We start from the raw sequence: 17,898 nt of genomic DNA on the forward strand, positions 1-17,898 counted from the left end.
CTGAAGGACGGGCGAAAGACACAAGTGGGAGGGAGGCGGTTGAGAGACCTGACATGGACGGTGTTGTTGGGATAGGCTGTATAAACAGGGCCTCTGGGTAATTAAAGGCGTGGCTGAGATAAGATGTGGTTGGCTGGAGTGGAGGTTGAGGCGTGGTCCAGCTCCTTAAACTCAGTTAATCATAACACAATTTATGGATTTCAAAGCCTCAAAAAACACACTTAAACTCCAGATTAATTTGTACTGACAAATTTGAGTTGATTTTAAGTTTCCCAAGTATTGCATGCTGCTTAATGTGTAGAAACATACAAAGAATGATATTATTGTATTTACAAAATGTGTTGAGCATTTTTAACATAATCCTACTACTGTATGTAACTGTATACATGACAATATATTTTACCTCATGTATTTTAATAATAATGATACACTGGATTTATATAGCACCTTTCAAGATAATAATGTCATACTAGACTAGGTGGGTGAAGTGTCTTGCATAAGGACACAACAACAGAACATGGTCAGAGCAGGAATCGATGTTCCGAGCTTCAGGTCAGTGGGCACATGCTCTCACCACTGACTCACCATTGTCTGCACTGTTTATCAGCAGATTTCTGTGACTGTCAGGAGTAAACCGTTTAAACCTCATTTTACACTGGTCCCTGAACACAGCTCAGTGCCTTCAGTGTGTTTCAACTTCAGGTCAGAGTATACTTGTATACAAAGGCTTCATACCAAAGGCTTCAGATCAAAACGCATTAAAATGTACTTTCATAAGCTATGTGGGTATTCTGTCCGTTTAAACACTTCATCACTGTTATTTTTGGGATTGAAGGTGCTTTGTGAAACTTTTCTGGTAGAAGGTTTGTCACCTGCTTCTCTACGTGGAGATGTTGCCTGGCATGTTCCACAGTATGGCATTAGATTTAGGCTTATTTAGATGCTTATTTATCTCTACACAGACAGCAGGTGACATCTTGGGGCGCCATATGTTACATGCCAGGTCTGTGGAGAGGTGGGCCTACTCACAATAAGAAAGCAAGTTTTTAAGTCAACAAAAAAACATGTTATTGTGTAAATGCATAGATACATTTAATGCCACACTGGAATATTTCAGACAAAGCAACAACATCTCCATGGAGACAAGCAGATGGTAGACCCTCCGCTAGAAAAGTTACACAGTGCACCTTTAAGACACATTGTGCATGGACCAGAGTCACACAAGCATAACATTTACAAATGTTTTTAATCGTCACTATGTTCTGATATTTAAAACCTCAACTGTACAACATATCAGCAATAAATGGTTTTGTAAAAAGTTATTTGTCCAAATTGCAACAGGACATTGACGAATCATTCTTCTTTTGAAGCATGAATTTGAATGACAGGTTTGTAAAATTTCAGACAAGATTTCAATACTAAGACTCAATACCAATACAGATTCTAGAGACAGATTCTAGAGTGCTTCCTTTTCTATATCAGTGTAATCCCTCAGTTGTCCAGTAGGTTCCATCGTGGTCCATGGGCATGTACGAGTCTATGTGGTTTACACTCAAAATCATTTAAAAACTATTCAGAAAAGGTTAATTTCTGTTCTGTGAATGTGACTTTAGTATCGATACCAGTTCAAATGAGTATCTAGTTTCGATTCTAGTTTTAGTATCGATTAGTGTCTGGCATTTGATACTTCTGACAACCAAGGTTCAACAGGACTAGAAGCCCCTCATGCTCCACAGCAAGTAACAAGGAAAAAAATAGGCTCTAGGAAAAAAACGTATATAAAAAGACATAGTTTTTATTAACAGTTTAGAAACAATATTTTCCATCTTTCATTCCAGACATTTATTTAGACCCCCCTCACTCTTTTCTTGTGTCGACACAAAAGTCCACAGTGAACCTAAACTCTGATGTAAATGACCCAACTGCTCGAGGTAAAAACAGAACATTCAAGTGCACCTCGTCCAACTCTTAGCAGCTGGTGAAGATTTAAAATGCAAAAAGTTTTAATTAAAAGTAAAAGTATTCGGCTTGTACTTAAATTCAAGTTCATATGGGCACCAATGGATCTGTTTACCAGGAAAAACACACTGTGCGGATTTGAAATGCCTTGAACTTCAACATTTAGGGCGCGTTCACACTAGTTCTGGTTTGGTCTTGGTTTGAAGTCAGTTTAGCCCTGATGAAGGCTTTGTCCTGGTTTAGTGCACGTCTAGTCCTGGTTTCGCACACGTCTAGTCCTGGTTTCGCACACATCTAGTCCTGGTTTCGCACACATCTAGTCCTGGTTTCGCACACATCTAGTCCTGGTTTCGCACACATCTAGTCCTGGTTTCGCACACATCTAGTCCTGGTTTCGCACACATCTAGTCCTGGTTTCGCACACATCTAGTCCTGGTTTCGCACACATCTAGTCCAAGAGGCTTTGAGTTTAATCCCAATTTTGAAGTAATGTTTTGCAAGTGGGAACGCACCCTAAATTCCACTCAAGACCTACTTCATACAAATAAAAACTAGATTTTAATTGCCACAAATCAACTCAATTTTAATTCATTTTAAAGATGCACTGTGCAATTTTCTGATGCTATTGTTCAGACTGAAATGTTCCACAGTATGGCATTAAATTTAGTAATCTTGCATCTAATACTTAAAACTTTGGCAGTGTTTGCCAACGTGTGTCACCATGGTAACTAATGAACATTGAGCCAATAGAGATGCACGTAGAACACCTCCAGCGTGACATCACTGAAAAGTATCAATACCACAAAAAGTTGCACAGTGCATCTTTAAGAGTTTTATCCATGTTCTTTTAAGTTTTTTGAATAAGTTATGTATAACTGACAGAAACTTACTTTACTACCATTTATGACCAGTATCATAATCCAAGCAACAAGATTCTTTAAGAACAGAGCCCTTCCAAGCGTCCATAAAGTTGCAGTTTCGGGACAAATGTTAAATTAAGAATCCAGTGTCCATAGTGATAATGTTTCCTAGCAACAACAACGGTGAAATGTTATTTGATATTTGTTTGATAAGAGCGCTTGTTTGCTCACAGTAGCTATGTCAGACATGATCCAAATGATGAGTGGTGTCCAACCTTTTCCAAACAAATAATCTCCAGGAGTTCATTTACCGGGAACGGAAATAAAAACGGAAACACAAAAATGGGAGGAGCTTCAACATTTACACACCGTCAATAAATAGTGAGATTTCTTTGTTCCTCTGTTAATTCCAGATGTTATAACTCGTCATCTACGTGGTTGCTTTTAGTTTCGGACGTTTCAGGTGTTTCTGGGAAAGGAGAACAAAAACAAACATTAGGAAATTAAAAGCACTAAAACAGAAATCACAAGAGTAACAAAAAAAGTAAAATTACACAGTGCTTCCAGAATTATGTATTTTTAATCTTACAAATTTCTAGATATAGAGGCAATCAATAGACAGAGCTACATATCCAGTAAAATCAAATACTTTAAAATATGAATATAGAAACTAAACCTATAAAAATTAAATGGTAATAAATAAAATTAATTGTCCCAATACATTTACTATAAATTATGATTCTGCTAACAAGCTTAGAAAAAATATATATATTTAAAAAAGGTACTGATTACTGATTTTACTTATTTAAATATATTACTGAACAGAAAAGGAAAACATGCATAGAAAAAAAATCCTCAGACATGAGTTTTGTCATGGCTTTAATTACATTTAAATATTTAATCTCTTGTTAAATACAAAAACAAAAAGTGTATTACAAAGGAATTACTCATTTTAATCAAATCAGACAACCATGTGTATGTAGTGTGTTTATGGACACTCAATTCACTTTTGGCACCACTGTGGTGCATTTAGGGACCTCTAATCAGGTCATGTCCGTTTTTGTTAGTCCGCTGTTTGTCCTTTAGTCAAATTAAAATATTGTCTCCATGGTTACGGACTATAGCTCCCCTTCATCATCTGAGTGGGGATTAGACCGACCTGTTTCCTCGGGTGTCTGTGATTGGTCATCAGATTCATTTTGTGCTGTGTTGTCCTCTGTGGGTGGAGCCTCGGCGGGCTGTACCTCCTCTGGACTCTCTGGATTTAAATAAACAAATTCTCTCAGTACAGATATGGGACAATAAAGATATCTCAAACTTATTTAAAGGCCCTGTATCCATTTTTCCACCATGTATTTGAACAAAATTCTCAAAAGGTCTAAAACGTCTTGCCTCAGTTCAAAAATACTGCATTAACGGCTCTTATGGTGTAATGAGTATGCTGCGTCCTTTACGGGTCACTTTATCTTTACATGCAAACAGGAAGTGAGTGGTTGGCATGCTTGTTGTTGTTAGCATTACCATGATGACAAAACTCTGCTCTGCCCTCTGAAAGTTATGAAACACACTTATAAACTCATGCATTCTGAACATCCTAATTATTCACCATGATAAGGTTAGGAATAACTTAAGACTACTACAAACCCTTAAAACTGGACTAGTTTTGTTTTTCACGTCTTTAATTAATCTAAAATCAGGTACAGCACCTTTAAACGCAGTGATGTAAAATGTGCTTACCAGTAGTTTTGTCCGAGTTCTCGGCTGCTGGAGGGATAACCGTCTCCTCTGCTGTGGTATTTGCTTTACTACTTTTATCAGTGCTTGTGCTGTTTTTCGCCTTAGGCTTTGTTTTGGGCTTGGCAAACTTGGCCTTGTTCAGTAAATAGTTGACCTCCCTGTCCAGCAGACCCAGCTTGGTTTCAATATCTCTGGACAACAGGACTGGACGTTCTTTGGGAGAGCGCTTCTCCTGTTCTGCTACAGTTTCATTTTTCCAAGTCTAGAAGAGGAAAAACAATGAGATTACATCTCTCATAAGGAGGCGGTGTTTCGCATTTAAAGAGACTATAGTGGGCCCCCATAATCTAAAACCTAGTCAAGCGAAAAATGGTAAAACAAATTATACTTAATGCTTGGAGCTGTGTTTTGTTTCATTTACACATGTCTGAGTAATTCTGTAGGGTTAGTAGTAGTCTGTCTAAATCTCCAAATGCTTCCACCTTGTGATGTCAGCTCCTTTTACTTTTTGTTCAGTAGAGATACCAGGCAATACCAGGGCTCAAATTATCCAAATGATTCTAGTGAATTTATCTGGAATTTAAACCACAGTGAAGCACTTCCTGTATTTCAACATGACATCATAAAGTGCAAGTGTTTATTGTTTGAGAGAAGACCTCAGCCTAAATATGCAGGGTTTGTGTGTTAAACGTGTGTGAATGAAACAAAACAGCTCTGGGTATAACATAGATCAGAAAATAGTGTAATATAGACCCTTTAGGCATTGTTTAGACCACTTACAGTTGTTTCATTTATAACTTTTTCCAACACGTTTAACTCGACTTCAGTGAATATTTGGTCATCCTCAGGAATCAGTCTGGCACTCCTGTAAAAATTAAAATAAAAGTTCATTTTATTAAAAGGAGAAAATGTGCTTACTGGGGTTATTAAGTATTACACGGTAAACATATGTGGATCATTATTTTACTTTCTTTCTCCATTGAAAACCACAATATTTATCTAAAAATGCTTAACAATAGAAACTGGTCGATTGACTTTTGAGTGGTTCAGAACTGCAGAACTGAGCAGGCCTTATAAAAGCAGCAGGTTTTCATTTCATTTTACTGTAGAAAAGGGGCCACGTGACATTTTTGAACCCAACATGCATGACCCAGTATGAATATTTTTAATAATTCTAAGTAAATACAGGGACATGGATGGAGATGGGGGTAGGTGAAAACTGGAAATTTCTGAGCACCCAAGCAGGACAATACAGGATAACTGAAACATGCTTGAATCACTTAAAATACAACTCTGTATACCTTCCTTAAGACTTTTGACTCTCACCTCAGGAAAAAACTGGATGTGTTGAGCATGCTTTCCAAAGAGGCCAGGCGCTCAGGCCACTTCCTCCTCTCCTCCACCCTGAAGAACATGTCCTTACACATACTCTTTAGCTCCGTTAGCTTCGCGCGCAACTCTTTGGTGGTGGCCGAGTATCCGTCCTCATCCATCCACTCAGACACCTCTCTCAGCTTCGCCACGATCTGCTCCTGCTCCTCCTCAGACACCACCAGCTGGTACTCGTCTTGGTACATCTTGTCCTGAACAAACAGCAGTTAGTCTCAAGCAGAGCACCAACTGGGGGATTAAATTTATGTGAAATTTGCATTAATATTCAAATAACTACATCTAGCTTGCACTCTCTGGGTTGCCAGTGCCTTACCCTGCAGATAGAGCATACATGCAAGTTTTTTTCTCATTCTCAAAAGATGGTAAGCTCCAGAATTCCCTCACTGAGCTGCAGAGGGTGCACTAGCATAGATTCATGACTTACTGCAGGTGCTGGGGTTTAGGTAGTGACTATTCAGATCACAGAGTCCTATTAAGAAATGAAACTGGCACCCCAAAAGAGACTCCTGTGAGGCTTGTTCTACTTTATGATTATTATAATTTGGTGTTTTAGTTCTCAAGACGATTATCCGAACACCTCGGCCATAATCTCCAATGTGTTTGTAATTAAGTATAAATCAGAAAAGCTATATTAGATTTGTATCTGAGCAGAGTTAGATCATGTTTGTGGATCTTAAAATCAAAATCTTACATCCTGTTCCTTTAAAACATTGTACAAATGTGGCTCCAGTACAAACCTGCGTCTCAAAAATAAATGCCTCCAGATTATTCAAAGTCTTCTCTCGTTCCTGTTTGGCCAAGTCTCTGTCAGTCAGATCCTGAAGTCTAAAGATTAAGCAAAGCATTTAATTTACATCATTTAAATTGGGACGAACGCATGTTTAAAATAGAAGGAGGCTTTACTTCTTTTGGGAGGCGAGGACGTCATCGGTAGAGGGATCCACAATATCATGAATGACCAGTTCAACAGAAATTTCATCTGAGATTTTACTTTTTTTCTGTGGTTTGGTTTTTTTGTCTTCTTCTTTGTCAGTGTCTGTGCTCTCGGACTTCTCTGCATCTTTTTCATCCTGGTGAGACGCAAATGTATTATTATTATTATTATTATTATTATAGATACACACCATGTTTCAGCAGATGTAGCTAGGTTTATCATGGTAACATATTTTGAACCACAGAATATGGCTAAAGAAGAGTATTGCAATAAATGTCAATACTGAAAGTAGTTTATGCAACTCACACAATAATAAACCAGAATAATCCCAATAAACAATTTTAAGAAATACAATATCATTAAAAGACATGAGTGGAATGAAAATATAATTATTCATATAAGAAGCACAATCTACAGCTTAAATTTTATTGTATTAGAAAAAAACCTATCAAAAGAAAATACACACATTGTAAATACTGAACCCAGAAATATATTGTTCCAGTCCAGCCAACATTTATAGTCAATATCGTAATTATCATGACAGACCTAGATGTACCCATGTAACAATCTCCTTAAAGCTGGACTGCGTAAATTTTCTGGTAGAAGATCAAAAACTTGCTTGAGTCTATGTAGATGTTTTTTTTTTTCCTCTGAAATATTCTACAGTATGGCATTTAATTAAAATTTCTCCATGGAGACAAGCAGACTACATGACCAGGCTAAGTTACAGGTCAGATCTGTGGAGAAGTGGGTCCACTCGTGTTATGAATGTACTGTATGTTTTCACAATAACATCACCATGAAGACAAGCAGATGGCGGACCATTCACCAGAAAGGTTACACAGTGTGCCTTTAATATATTTATGTATATGCAAGCATGTTCAGTGTATTCATGAGTACCTTGGCGTCCGTCTTGCTGCCTGCCTCCTCCGTCTTCTCCTTTTCAGAATCACTTTTCTCAAACTCCATTTTTTCGTTCTGATCATTGTTACCATCCGGCTCTTTGTCGTCCTTCCCAGATTCAGGGGGAACTTCCTCCTCATCCTAAACACAATTTTGCATTCAAATTTCACAAAAATAAGTATCTTACAATAGGGACCACAGTTTATGTTTAGGGACCACATATTACTCACTAACTCATAGTAACTGGTGTGCTGATAAGCTGTTACTTCATGATTAGTTGGTATTTATCAAACACTTAAAAATGCTTAGTAAGATTTCAGTGTATGTACAGAAATGTCAATTGTAATCTCCACTACCTTGATGGGAAGAAAATAGTCAAAGGCTTAATCGCACAAAATAGGACGATAGACAAAAATGCATTCAAAAGTACTTTATAAACACTAACAAAGATGTAATCAAGCACTTATTATACATTTTACTATGAGCTAGCTATTAATACATGGCCCCTAAGAAGAAAATGAAGGGCAGATTACCTGGACAGGTTCTGTTATGTTGGGAGCAGGGTCAGAAGATCCTCCGCCAAATAAGGTGGAAATTGTGTTGCCCAGTTCTGTGGAAGAGGTTGTTGTATTGTAAATAAAAGACATCACAAAAAACAGAAAACAAACTTGTACAAACTTGACAAACTAGAGCTTGTTTTAGCGGTATAGTGCAACATAAAACACATAAGTAGAGAATATAAACTATGATTAAATGAAAAAATAAGGGCACACATTTAAAAACAGAAATAAAAATAGACTGATTGAATATAATAATATAACATATAGAGTATGGGCAGAACAACAGTGCAAGCGGATTAATTATAGTTCTCACATTTGACTCAGAAGTGGAAATGAAAATGTCTTTTAAACATGAAATGAACTTACTTGTTAATGTTGACTCCTCTTCCTTCTCCTCCACAATGGTTTCAAACACAGCTTCAACCTGAACAAAAATACACAATGATCAGTCTATGTGTTATAAGAACACACAGGTTAAATGATTAGGTGTTTGATCTGGCATTTTAAAATATTTTTTGCCATAAATTTTTACCCGATCCAGCAGAAGAAGACCACTCTCGTCCATGTTGAAGTGGGCTTTGATCCCCTTTGATTCTGCATCTGAATGTTTCTGAAAACTGCTCCCCACTCCCAAGAGTTTGACTGTGGTGAGGTTTCGAGAGCCAAACATACTGCAAGACAATAAGATTTATATACACAGATCCAACAGTTATTATTTTAGAGAATAAATATGTCCTAAAAGTAAAAACATACCTGAGATCTTCTTGAGAGAGAAAGCTGAGGTCCCCATAGTTGACCTCAAAGGTGAAGTCATCAGTGTAGCGATTGAATGTAATGACTTTACGTTGGGGATATGGCGCCATCCGCTGGAACAAAATGCGCTTGTTGTGTTTTACAGTTCTCACTCCATCCTCTTCAGTTTCACGACTGAACTCCACCTGTGCACAACAAACTGGGACTTTAAAAAAGGGCCCATATTACACTATTTTCTGATCTATTGTTATAATGTTGTTTCCTCATAACAAACATACCCAGTATTTGTTTCATTCACACATGTTTAAACACAAACCCTGCATATTTAGGCTCAGTTCGTCTCTCAAACAAAAAACACTAATGTCATGTGGCAATACAGGAAGAGCTCCACTGTGTTTTCAGACTCCATACACCTTCACTAGAATGTGTCCAAATAATTTCCCTTGTAGATCAATAAAGTTTGTCCAAGTCATCACCAATCATTTGGGTGATTTTAGACCTGGAATTACCATTCTCTACTCAACAAGCTGTTACTTGAAACCTAGCATTACATTACATCACAAGGTGGAACAGAGCATTTCAGCTTTGGAAATGTAGACAGACTAATAATTAAATGATTACGCAAACATGTCTGAATGAAACAAAACAACTCTGGATACGTATTTTAGGAAGTGACAACATTACAGCATAATGTAAAATGGATTCTTCTTGAACCTGAATGGGGAACACGGCTGCATCTCTGACCAGGAAAGGTTTGACTTTGAAGGCTTTACTCAGAGCAGCTGCCTGGTACACAGCGCCCATGGCCGCTGCCTCGTCTGCATTTATGTTTTTCCCAAGCTCTTCCCTGAAAAATAAGAATAATTACATGCTTTATACAATACTTGTTTGTAGGAGTGGAATGATGCAACTCCAATTATCTTGTTTCTTGTAATGAGACTGGTTCCGCAAGAACGAGACAAGATGAGATTTTGAGCTCATTTTTAATAAATAAATTGTGGAATGCAGTTCACAATTTACACCTAACCATTTTTGTTAACTTTATTTCAGTCTTTCATTAGACTTTTTAAATTACACCAGTTCCTTTTGAAACTACAGCTTCTCAAGGATGTGGAAGTCACAAGATCTCAGATAAGTTGCTTTTTCTCTCGTGGGCACTCTTGTGGCAGTTTTATCTCGCAAGATCTTGTTGTGTTCTTACTTGTTTGCATCTGGACTTGCACTTACTTTCCAACAGCTTTGAGCAGCACTTCCTGCACCTTCGGCACACGAGTTGAGCCCCCGACTAAGATCACTTGCTCGATTTCATCCTGTGTGACAAAATAGTGTTACTGAAAATCATTATCACCTGTTCATTTTAGCGTTACTAAGTGTTGGACTGTACCATTGTCATCTCTGCACTGGTGAGAGCGTCATTCACTGGCTGGGGAACCCTCTCAAACAGATCTGCACACAGCTGTTCAAAGTCACTGCGAGTCACTTTGGCTTTGAAATCAATGTCATCCATCAAACCCTCGACCTATGGAACATGGTCAGATTTTAGATTAATTAGCTTCCTCTGTAAAATAAACACAAACGCGGCATGAACACATGTCTGCAGACCTGTGCCATGAAGTCCACATTGGCGCTGAGCACAGTCTTCAGTCTCTGAGCCTCTTTGAGCAGCTTGGCCATGGCTCTGTGGTTTTCTCTCACGTCTTTCTTGCTCTTCTTCTGCTCATTGAACAGTTTGGCCAAATGGTCACGCAGCCGCAGGTCCATCTCAAAACCTCCAAGACCACGGTCAAAACTGCACTCACACAACATGATCATGGGTAACTTATAAATATATATATTTTAAAAACTCATTGCATTTCTTGTCATGTTGGACATCTCTGTTGCAGTTTTAATAGTTGCAAACACACTGAAGCTAATACTGTGAGTAATATGAAGAACCACATGAGATACATTTCTGTCACATTACAGCCTTATGCATCACATGAGCAGGTTTGGACGGAAAAATGCACAAGGTGGAATGTATAGGCTGGGTTCACATGACATAACATTCATGTCAGAATCTATGTCAGAATTATCCTTTTTCATGCCAAAATGTTGATCGATTTAGTATTATTGATACATTAATTTGTTTAAAGATGCATGGAGTAACTTTTCTGGTGGATGGTCTGTCAAATGCTTTTATTTATGGAGATATTGCTTTGTCTGGAATGTTTCACAATACGGCATTAAACATTTCTATCATTATGGAGATTTGGTCTCTAGTCCAGATCAGGTTACAGGTCAGCCCTGTGGAGAGGCAACCCTGCTCACACTCAGAATATCTGTTTTTCTAGGTATTTTTGAGCTATAAAATCACATGTAACTTAATAAATGTAAGCTACAGCTGTCATCATACTGTGGAACATTCCAGGCAGAGCAATGACATCTCCATAGAAACAAGCAGGTTCATCCGTGAAACATGAAGCCATTTTCCAAACAAGATTTTTAGTCTCACCCGACACCGCGGATCTGTAGCTGAGGCTGTGTCCCAGAGTCCTTGGTCTTCACCGTCTGGTACGTGACGATGGTGGCAGTTGTGCTTCCAGAGCCCATGTCGTAAAACATCACACTCTGTAGGAAAACAGTGATGACATGAGTGCAACAGTCTTTCATTACTTCTCATTACTGGCTGTTTTCAAATGGGCAAATGTTATCAATTTATTATTTTATTGAACTTGAATAATCAATCTGAATCATTTAACTAGCCCTATGTCTTGTAATCTTTGTTTATCTTGTTTATTCATTTTCTTGTATGTATATATGGAATAAATTCTATGAAAAAAAACAAAAACAAAACAGTTTTCCCTATTAATTACATTCTACTTTGCCATGAAATATCCAAAAGGAAAATTCACAAATGATGAACACTGTATTTTCAATTCAAGGTCACTCTATTACAACATGTTTTTGCATTTTAGCCCTATTAATTTTTGCTGCCACCCATCTGTATTAATTATTAATACATTTTTAATCATTGCATTTATATAGTGCCTTTCGAGATACTCAAGGCGCTTTACAGTAAATTTTTTTTCATTCACTTAACACTCAGTGGTGGTGGTAAGCTAGTACTGTAGACACAGCTGCCCTGGGGTAGACTGACAGAAGCGAGGCTGCCAATCTGCACCACTGGCCTCTCCGACCACCACCATCTCTCACGCACACACCACTTTCATACTAGGCAATGTGGATGAAGTGTCTTGCCTAAAAACACAGCAGTTTTTGCCACAGGCGCCCCCCTGTGGCACCTGGAATTCCCACTGGTCTCCCATCCAAGTAATAACCAGGCCCGGCTCTGCTGAGCTTCTGAGATCTGGTGGGATCAGGCTTTGACAAGCCAGTATGGCCACAATACTAACTAAAGGTGCACCGCGCAACTTTTCTGATAGAGGATCCAGTCCTACTTAAATGTATTCATTACAGGTCTTTCCATTGGTCAAGAACACAATAATTCTTTCTGTGAGTTGGGGCGACTCTCCACAGATCTGAATTGTAATGTATCGTGGTGCTGTAACCTGCTTGTGTCCCTTATGATTGATAGATTGATCTATACTGTGTAACATTCTAGACAAAGTAATATTTCCATGGAGACGAGCAGGTGGCAGACCCTCCACAAGAAATGTTACACAGTGCACCTTTAATTTGTATTGTCCTATAGAATGCTGTGATTTCATCTGAAATCCAACAATAACTTTAATTTCTTACTTGCACAGACTATGGTTACCTTAGGATTGTTATCGATATCCTTCCTCCTGAACACGCCGTAGTTAAGGGCGACCGCTGTGTTGTCATTGATGAGTTGAAGCACCTTTAAACCGGCCATCTGTGCCGCCTGCAGCACTGCCCGGCGCTCAGCCTGGTTAAAGAAGGCTGGCACCGTGATCACTACATCTTTGATTGGCTGCTCTGTGGGGTTTATCAAAGCAGAATATTATTGTCATAATAATATAAAATAATCACACATTATAATACCTATATCTTAATTAGGCCTAATAAAGCATGAACAAATAAATCATTACTTCTGAATCATTCTTAAGATCCAAGTCTAAGCTATTAGCTATTATTATTATAATAAACTGTTATCAGATTATTTCTTTAGAACCAAACTAACCAGCAAAATCCTGAGCCAAAACACGCGAATAATTGAGCATCATCCCAAGCAGCTCTTCTGGTGAATATTGCATATCCCTGGAAAACAAAAAGAGAGAACTAATGGCTCGAAATGATAGAAGGAATATATTGTAGATTTACTTTTTCTCTAGCACTCTTTATAAAGTGCTGGGCAAACCTAACAGAATATTACATTTGCTATTGTGATTGAAAAGTGACCCAAGATTTCAACAGTTTTGTTGAGGTCCAGATGACATCCTTATACAGAGAGAAGATTGGCTGTAGAACGCTCAAGAAAAACAACCCTAGCTGAGCACTGAGTGAATCTAAATTACAGTTCAATTCATTGTGTAGCCCTAATTTGTAGATTTTTGGTAGAGGATCCAAAAGCTGCTTGAGTCCATGTAAATGTTGTTTATTTTCCTGGAATGTTCTACAGTACGACATTTAATTGAACTCTCTTCTGAGACAAGCAGGCCACATGACCAGGCCTAGTTACAGGTCAGATCTGTGGAGAAGTGGGCCTGCTCATGTTAATAATGTCTGTTTTTGCAGTAGTTTTGAGAAATAAAAGGACCCATAATTGAATAAATACAAGATATATTTGTTTAATGCCATACTGAGGAACATACCAGGCAAAGCAATAACATCACCATGGAGACTAGCAGATGGGTTACAAGGTTACACAGCACATATTTAAATACATAAAAACATGTGATGTACAGACTTACTCTGAGTATTTGAAGTAAACTGTGCCACGCTGAGGATCCACTTGTATCTGATGCTCAGGGAAACGTTTCTGGTAGAGCGCCACCTGTGGGTTGCTAAGCTTTTTACCCAACAGTAACTGAAGATATCTGTACACTGTTTTGGGATTTTTTACAGACTGAAACATAAAATAAATACAATTATAAACAGAAACAAAGACACATTTATATTTGTAATAAAAGAAGGCGTCATACCATTCCCAACGCATTATCACCAAACAGTCTTTCATTTTCCTTTAGGCACACAACAGCTGGAGTTTTCCTCCTCGACTCTCTGAAGGAAGAAGATATCAACATTAGAACAAGGAATTTTTGGGTCTTTTTTCCTTTGGTGCATAAAAAAGTTGATTTCATACATTATTTCAAGTAACCTAAAATTCTACCCCACAGTGAGAATGGGGGAGAAAGAAATATGCAATGCAAAGCGTCTTTGAGAAAAACTAATAATAATGGTTTTGAGTTGTACAGTGCGTTTATGGAAACTCAAAGCTGTATTTCAATTTATGCATGTTTAAGTAATCCTATATGATCCTGCATTTGAGGTTGCTTTAACCTACGCCTTATCTCCACCCACTGCTCTGTACTTGCATGCAATGCAATTAATCAAAACATTTTGACACCAAGTCATACATGTAAGGTTAAAATAGCTAAAAGAAAATCTGCTGCTTGTTACAGTGAGACCCCACCATGAAGAGGCAGGGCTTTTCAGTTCTGTAGCTTCAAACAGAAAATCAAAAGTCCATTACGGAGTCATTTGAGATCAATTCAGGTATTTTTCAAGTAACAATATGTAAAAAAAAAATAAGAATCTATGCATGTTGTAGTTTAAAGAACCCACAGTACATTTTCAAAATTAGGCTGAGTTCTTCTTTGTGCACCTTGTGATGTTGATACAAGAAATGATCCACTGTGTTTTTAAACTCCATGCACCTTCAGTAGAATCATTTGGATTGTTTCAGCCCTGACATTGCCAATCTCACTGAACTAAAGGTAAAAGCAAGCTGTTAACTTGAAAACTACTGCTTCATGACATCACAAGGTGGAACAAAGCATCCTGAACTTTGGAGATGAAGACAGACAAATAAACCAGGATTGCTCAAACATGGGTGAATGAAAACAAAACACAACTTCAGGTATGTTTTTGATGAGGTAATAACATTCTAACATGGCCAAAAGCTCACAAAAGTCCATCCACAATCAAACTGCTTTGTAGATTGTTCCACTTAATAACATGTAATTATTCCAAGTTCTACATGGTCAACTTCTGCGTTATCTTATAAGAAATGACAATTGCTGTGAAGGAAATAAGAGTGAAATACATGTGAAAAGAAATGACTCATCCTTTTCCAATATATGCAAATAGGACCTACAGACCAACTGCCTTTAACATGTGGTACATTTGGACACATCAGTACTCACTTGTTGAGGACGATCTCCATTGGCACACCAGGTTTAACTATTGCCATTTTCATCCATTCACTGCCCAGATCGACAGACATAACAGCCACAGAAGCTACAAGATCAAATTATAATTATTAATTTTAGGAAACATCTTCAGTAAATAAATATTAGGATATGTTTGTTTAGAGTCCATGCCTCCAATACAGAGAAATTAAGACATGAAGTTACCTGCATCATGAGGCAACAAAGCCAAAACAAGGCAGAAGAGTGATAAGACTGGCAGCTTCCTCGGTCCCATCATGAGCTAAGAAAAATCACAGAACTCATTAGGACAGTTAATAAATGACCACACTTCCATATCCTCTCTTGGCTTGTTAATATTTTAGACAAGCAAAACAATGCACAGTTAACCAGATTTTCTTATAGAATTTTGTTTAGATTTCATATTTGCAATTAGTATTTCTCTTTTATTCCTATATTCATGATCACACTGTTGTAAAATTATACAAAAATATATAAATAGGTTGAGACTATTTTAAAAAGGTATATCTATTAAAGGCACAGTATGTAACTTTCTGGAGATGGTGCCTGCATGTATACAAATCATACTTTGGTATTCTCTATGAAGACAGATGGGATTTTGCCATACTGAGGAGGAAAAACATTTCCATGGAAACAAGAAGGAGGCGGCCCTCCTCCAGGCCAAATAAGAGTCAGGTTTGTGGAAATTAAAGTTTGCCCAGAGTAAGGACACATATTTCAGTGCAATAAACACAACCAAAATAAGATAATTAATGTTTTTTTTTAGCTTATTTGGGGAGTTAAAAAATCTTTAAGTTATAATGTTTTTTGGTTCACTAGGTGTTATTTGACAACAACACAGGACTTATTGTATTATTATATATATTTTTACTGTAGTGCTGATATTTAATTTTAGTTTTTTCTTTTCTTGCTGTTGGAAATAGAGCATAAAAAATGTAGTTACATGGATGAAAACAACAAATGAAATTAAATAACAGTTATAAGTTATGCAAGAGCTAATTTCTGGACCTGAAGAAAATTGGTAAATACTACTGTATATTAGTCGCATGCAACAACAATGTAATTGTACCAGATAGGTGTGTGGACAGAACAAAGGTTCAGAACATTCAAAATTACTAAGCTATTATCTTGAATCCACCCACAAAGGCTCTACAAACACGTGGCCTTGGTATCACTTAAAAGGCAGGTATTATGAATGAACCATATGGCTGAAAAAACATACAAGATCAAGTTTCAGTGACACCAGCAAGAATTAGTATTTGATTAATTCCCTCACAACAGAATTTTCTAGTGATCCATGGCACTGACGCACGCAAGGACGTATTTATTACACAAATGTTTTTATAGACTTCTCAGTAAACGACAGATAAAGACAGATGCTAGTTTAGCTGCAAAGTTGCTGATGCTGAGAAGATGGATTTTTTTTAAACTTCCGTGCATTGTGACGCTATTTCCACAGTGCACGTATGTTTATCAGTGTATAATTTAGATAGACCGGTCAGGAATAGTTTAAAACGAGAATCAAATGAGTAACCAAATGATAAACTGTATAACAAACACTGACAGCTACAAATAGCTAGCTCAAAATCAATGGAAGCATGAATGACATATTGCGGTGGTGTGAACTTACCTATCTCTTACTGGCAAATGAAAGAGGTCCACTTCATTCACGCTGCTATTTATGATACTTTTCTGTTCTGGTCGTTGTGCAAAAGCCTCGTAAACGCCACGCTTAGTAGTTTTTAGTTCCCTTTATCACCGGCGTGCTGCTCTGTGTTGGGCCCAGGACGCGGCGTCAGCTCATTGGATCCACTCAAGTCCTGCTCCAGAAAATGTGAAGTAAAGTTAAACACATTCAAGGTAGCAGATCCGGTTAAAGCGTTGCTGCTAACTGTTAAAATAAAGACAAAACGGCATACAATAATACAATCATAATACATAGTGAATAGAAAACAATTATGACTACTTATTAAATTGTATCTCTGTCAAAATGGATAATCGTTTATCCCGTTTTGCAGAAAATTCGCAGGTTTTTGCTTTTATTTTGAAGTGTCACAGTGCTTCCTTCCTCACGCAGACTTGACGTTTGAGTGCTAAGGCCCGCCCATAACTACACGCACTGCGCTGTGATTGGTCCACGTGACGTGCCAGACGCCGGCAAACGTCTTCTGGCCGCACCTCATTGGTCCACGTCCAAAAAGTGGGCGGTAACAAGACGACAGTTCCAGGTAACACTGTGCAAGAACAAGGCTTCAACTGAATTATACAAATAAGCAGGAAAAGGGCAAAGGGGGGGCAACACTGTGCTAAAGTAATTCAGAATAACATTATTCAAGTAGTAGAAGTACAATGTTGTGGTCTGAGAAATTAATTTTAGGAGAACTGTATGATTATACTTTTGTAAATGTAACAGTATTACCCACCTCTACAAATACTTTTATCCATCC

At 37.7% G+C, this 17,898-nt stretch overlaps 1 protein-coding gene across 1 annotated transcript; it reads right to left on the bottom strand.

Moving 5' to 3' along the window:
- Positions 1-1,777: 1,777 nt before the first annotated feature.
- hyou1 (hypoxia up-regulated 1) lies at positions 1,778-17,268 on the bottom strand. Its single transcript, XM_020934583.2, has 24 exons — positions 17,082-17,268; positions 15,638-15,713; positions 15,428-15,521; positions 14,204-14,282; positions 13,973-14,127; positions 13,243-13,319; positions 12,856-13,037; positions 11,590-11,705; positions 10,701-10,887; positions 10,483-10,617; positions 10,326-10,408; positions 9,813-9,945; positions 9,099-9,283; positions 8,878-9,016; positions 8,712-8,769; positions 8,319-8,395; positions 7,783-7,926; positions 6,852-7,018; positions 6,686-6,773; positions 5,883-6,139; positions 5,337-5,421; positions 4,557-4,818; positions 3,979-4,077; positions 1,778-3,288 (listed from the first exon to the last, which is right to left on the bottom strand). Exons 2-24 carry the CDS (start codon positions 15,708-15,710, stop codon positions 3,236-3,238), a joined length of 2,928 nt encoding a protein of 975 aa, XP_020790242.2. The 5' UTR covers positions 15,711-15,713; positions 17,082-17,268; the 3' UTR covers positions 1,778-3,235.
- Positions 17,269-17,898: the final 630 nt, after the last annotated feature.

The sequence above is a fragment of the Boleophthalmus pectinirostris genome, unplaced genomic scaffold, assembly GCF_026225935.1.
Source record: "Boleophthalmus pectinirostris isolate CB_2022bp ecotype Guang Dong unplaced genomic scaffold, ASM2622593v1 HiC_scaffold_12, whole genome shotgun sequence".
Taxonomy (NCBI): domain Eukaryota; kingdom Metazoa; phylum Chordata; class Actinopteri; order Gobiiformes; family Gobiidae; genus Boleophthalmus; species Boleophthalmus pectinirostris.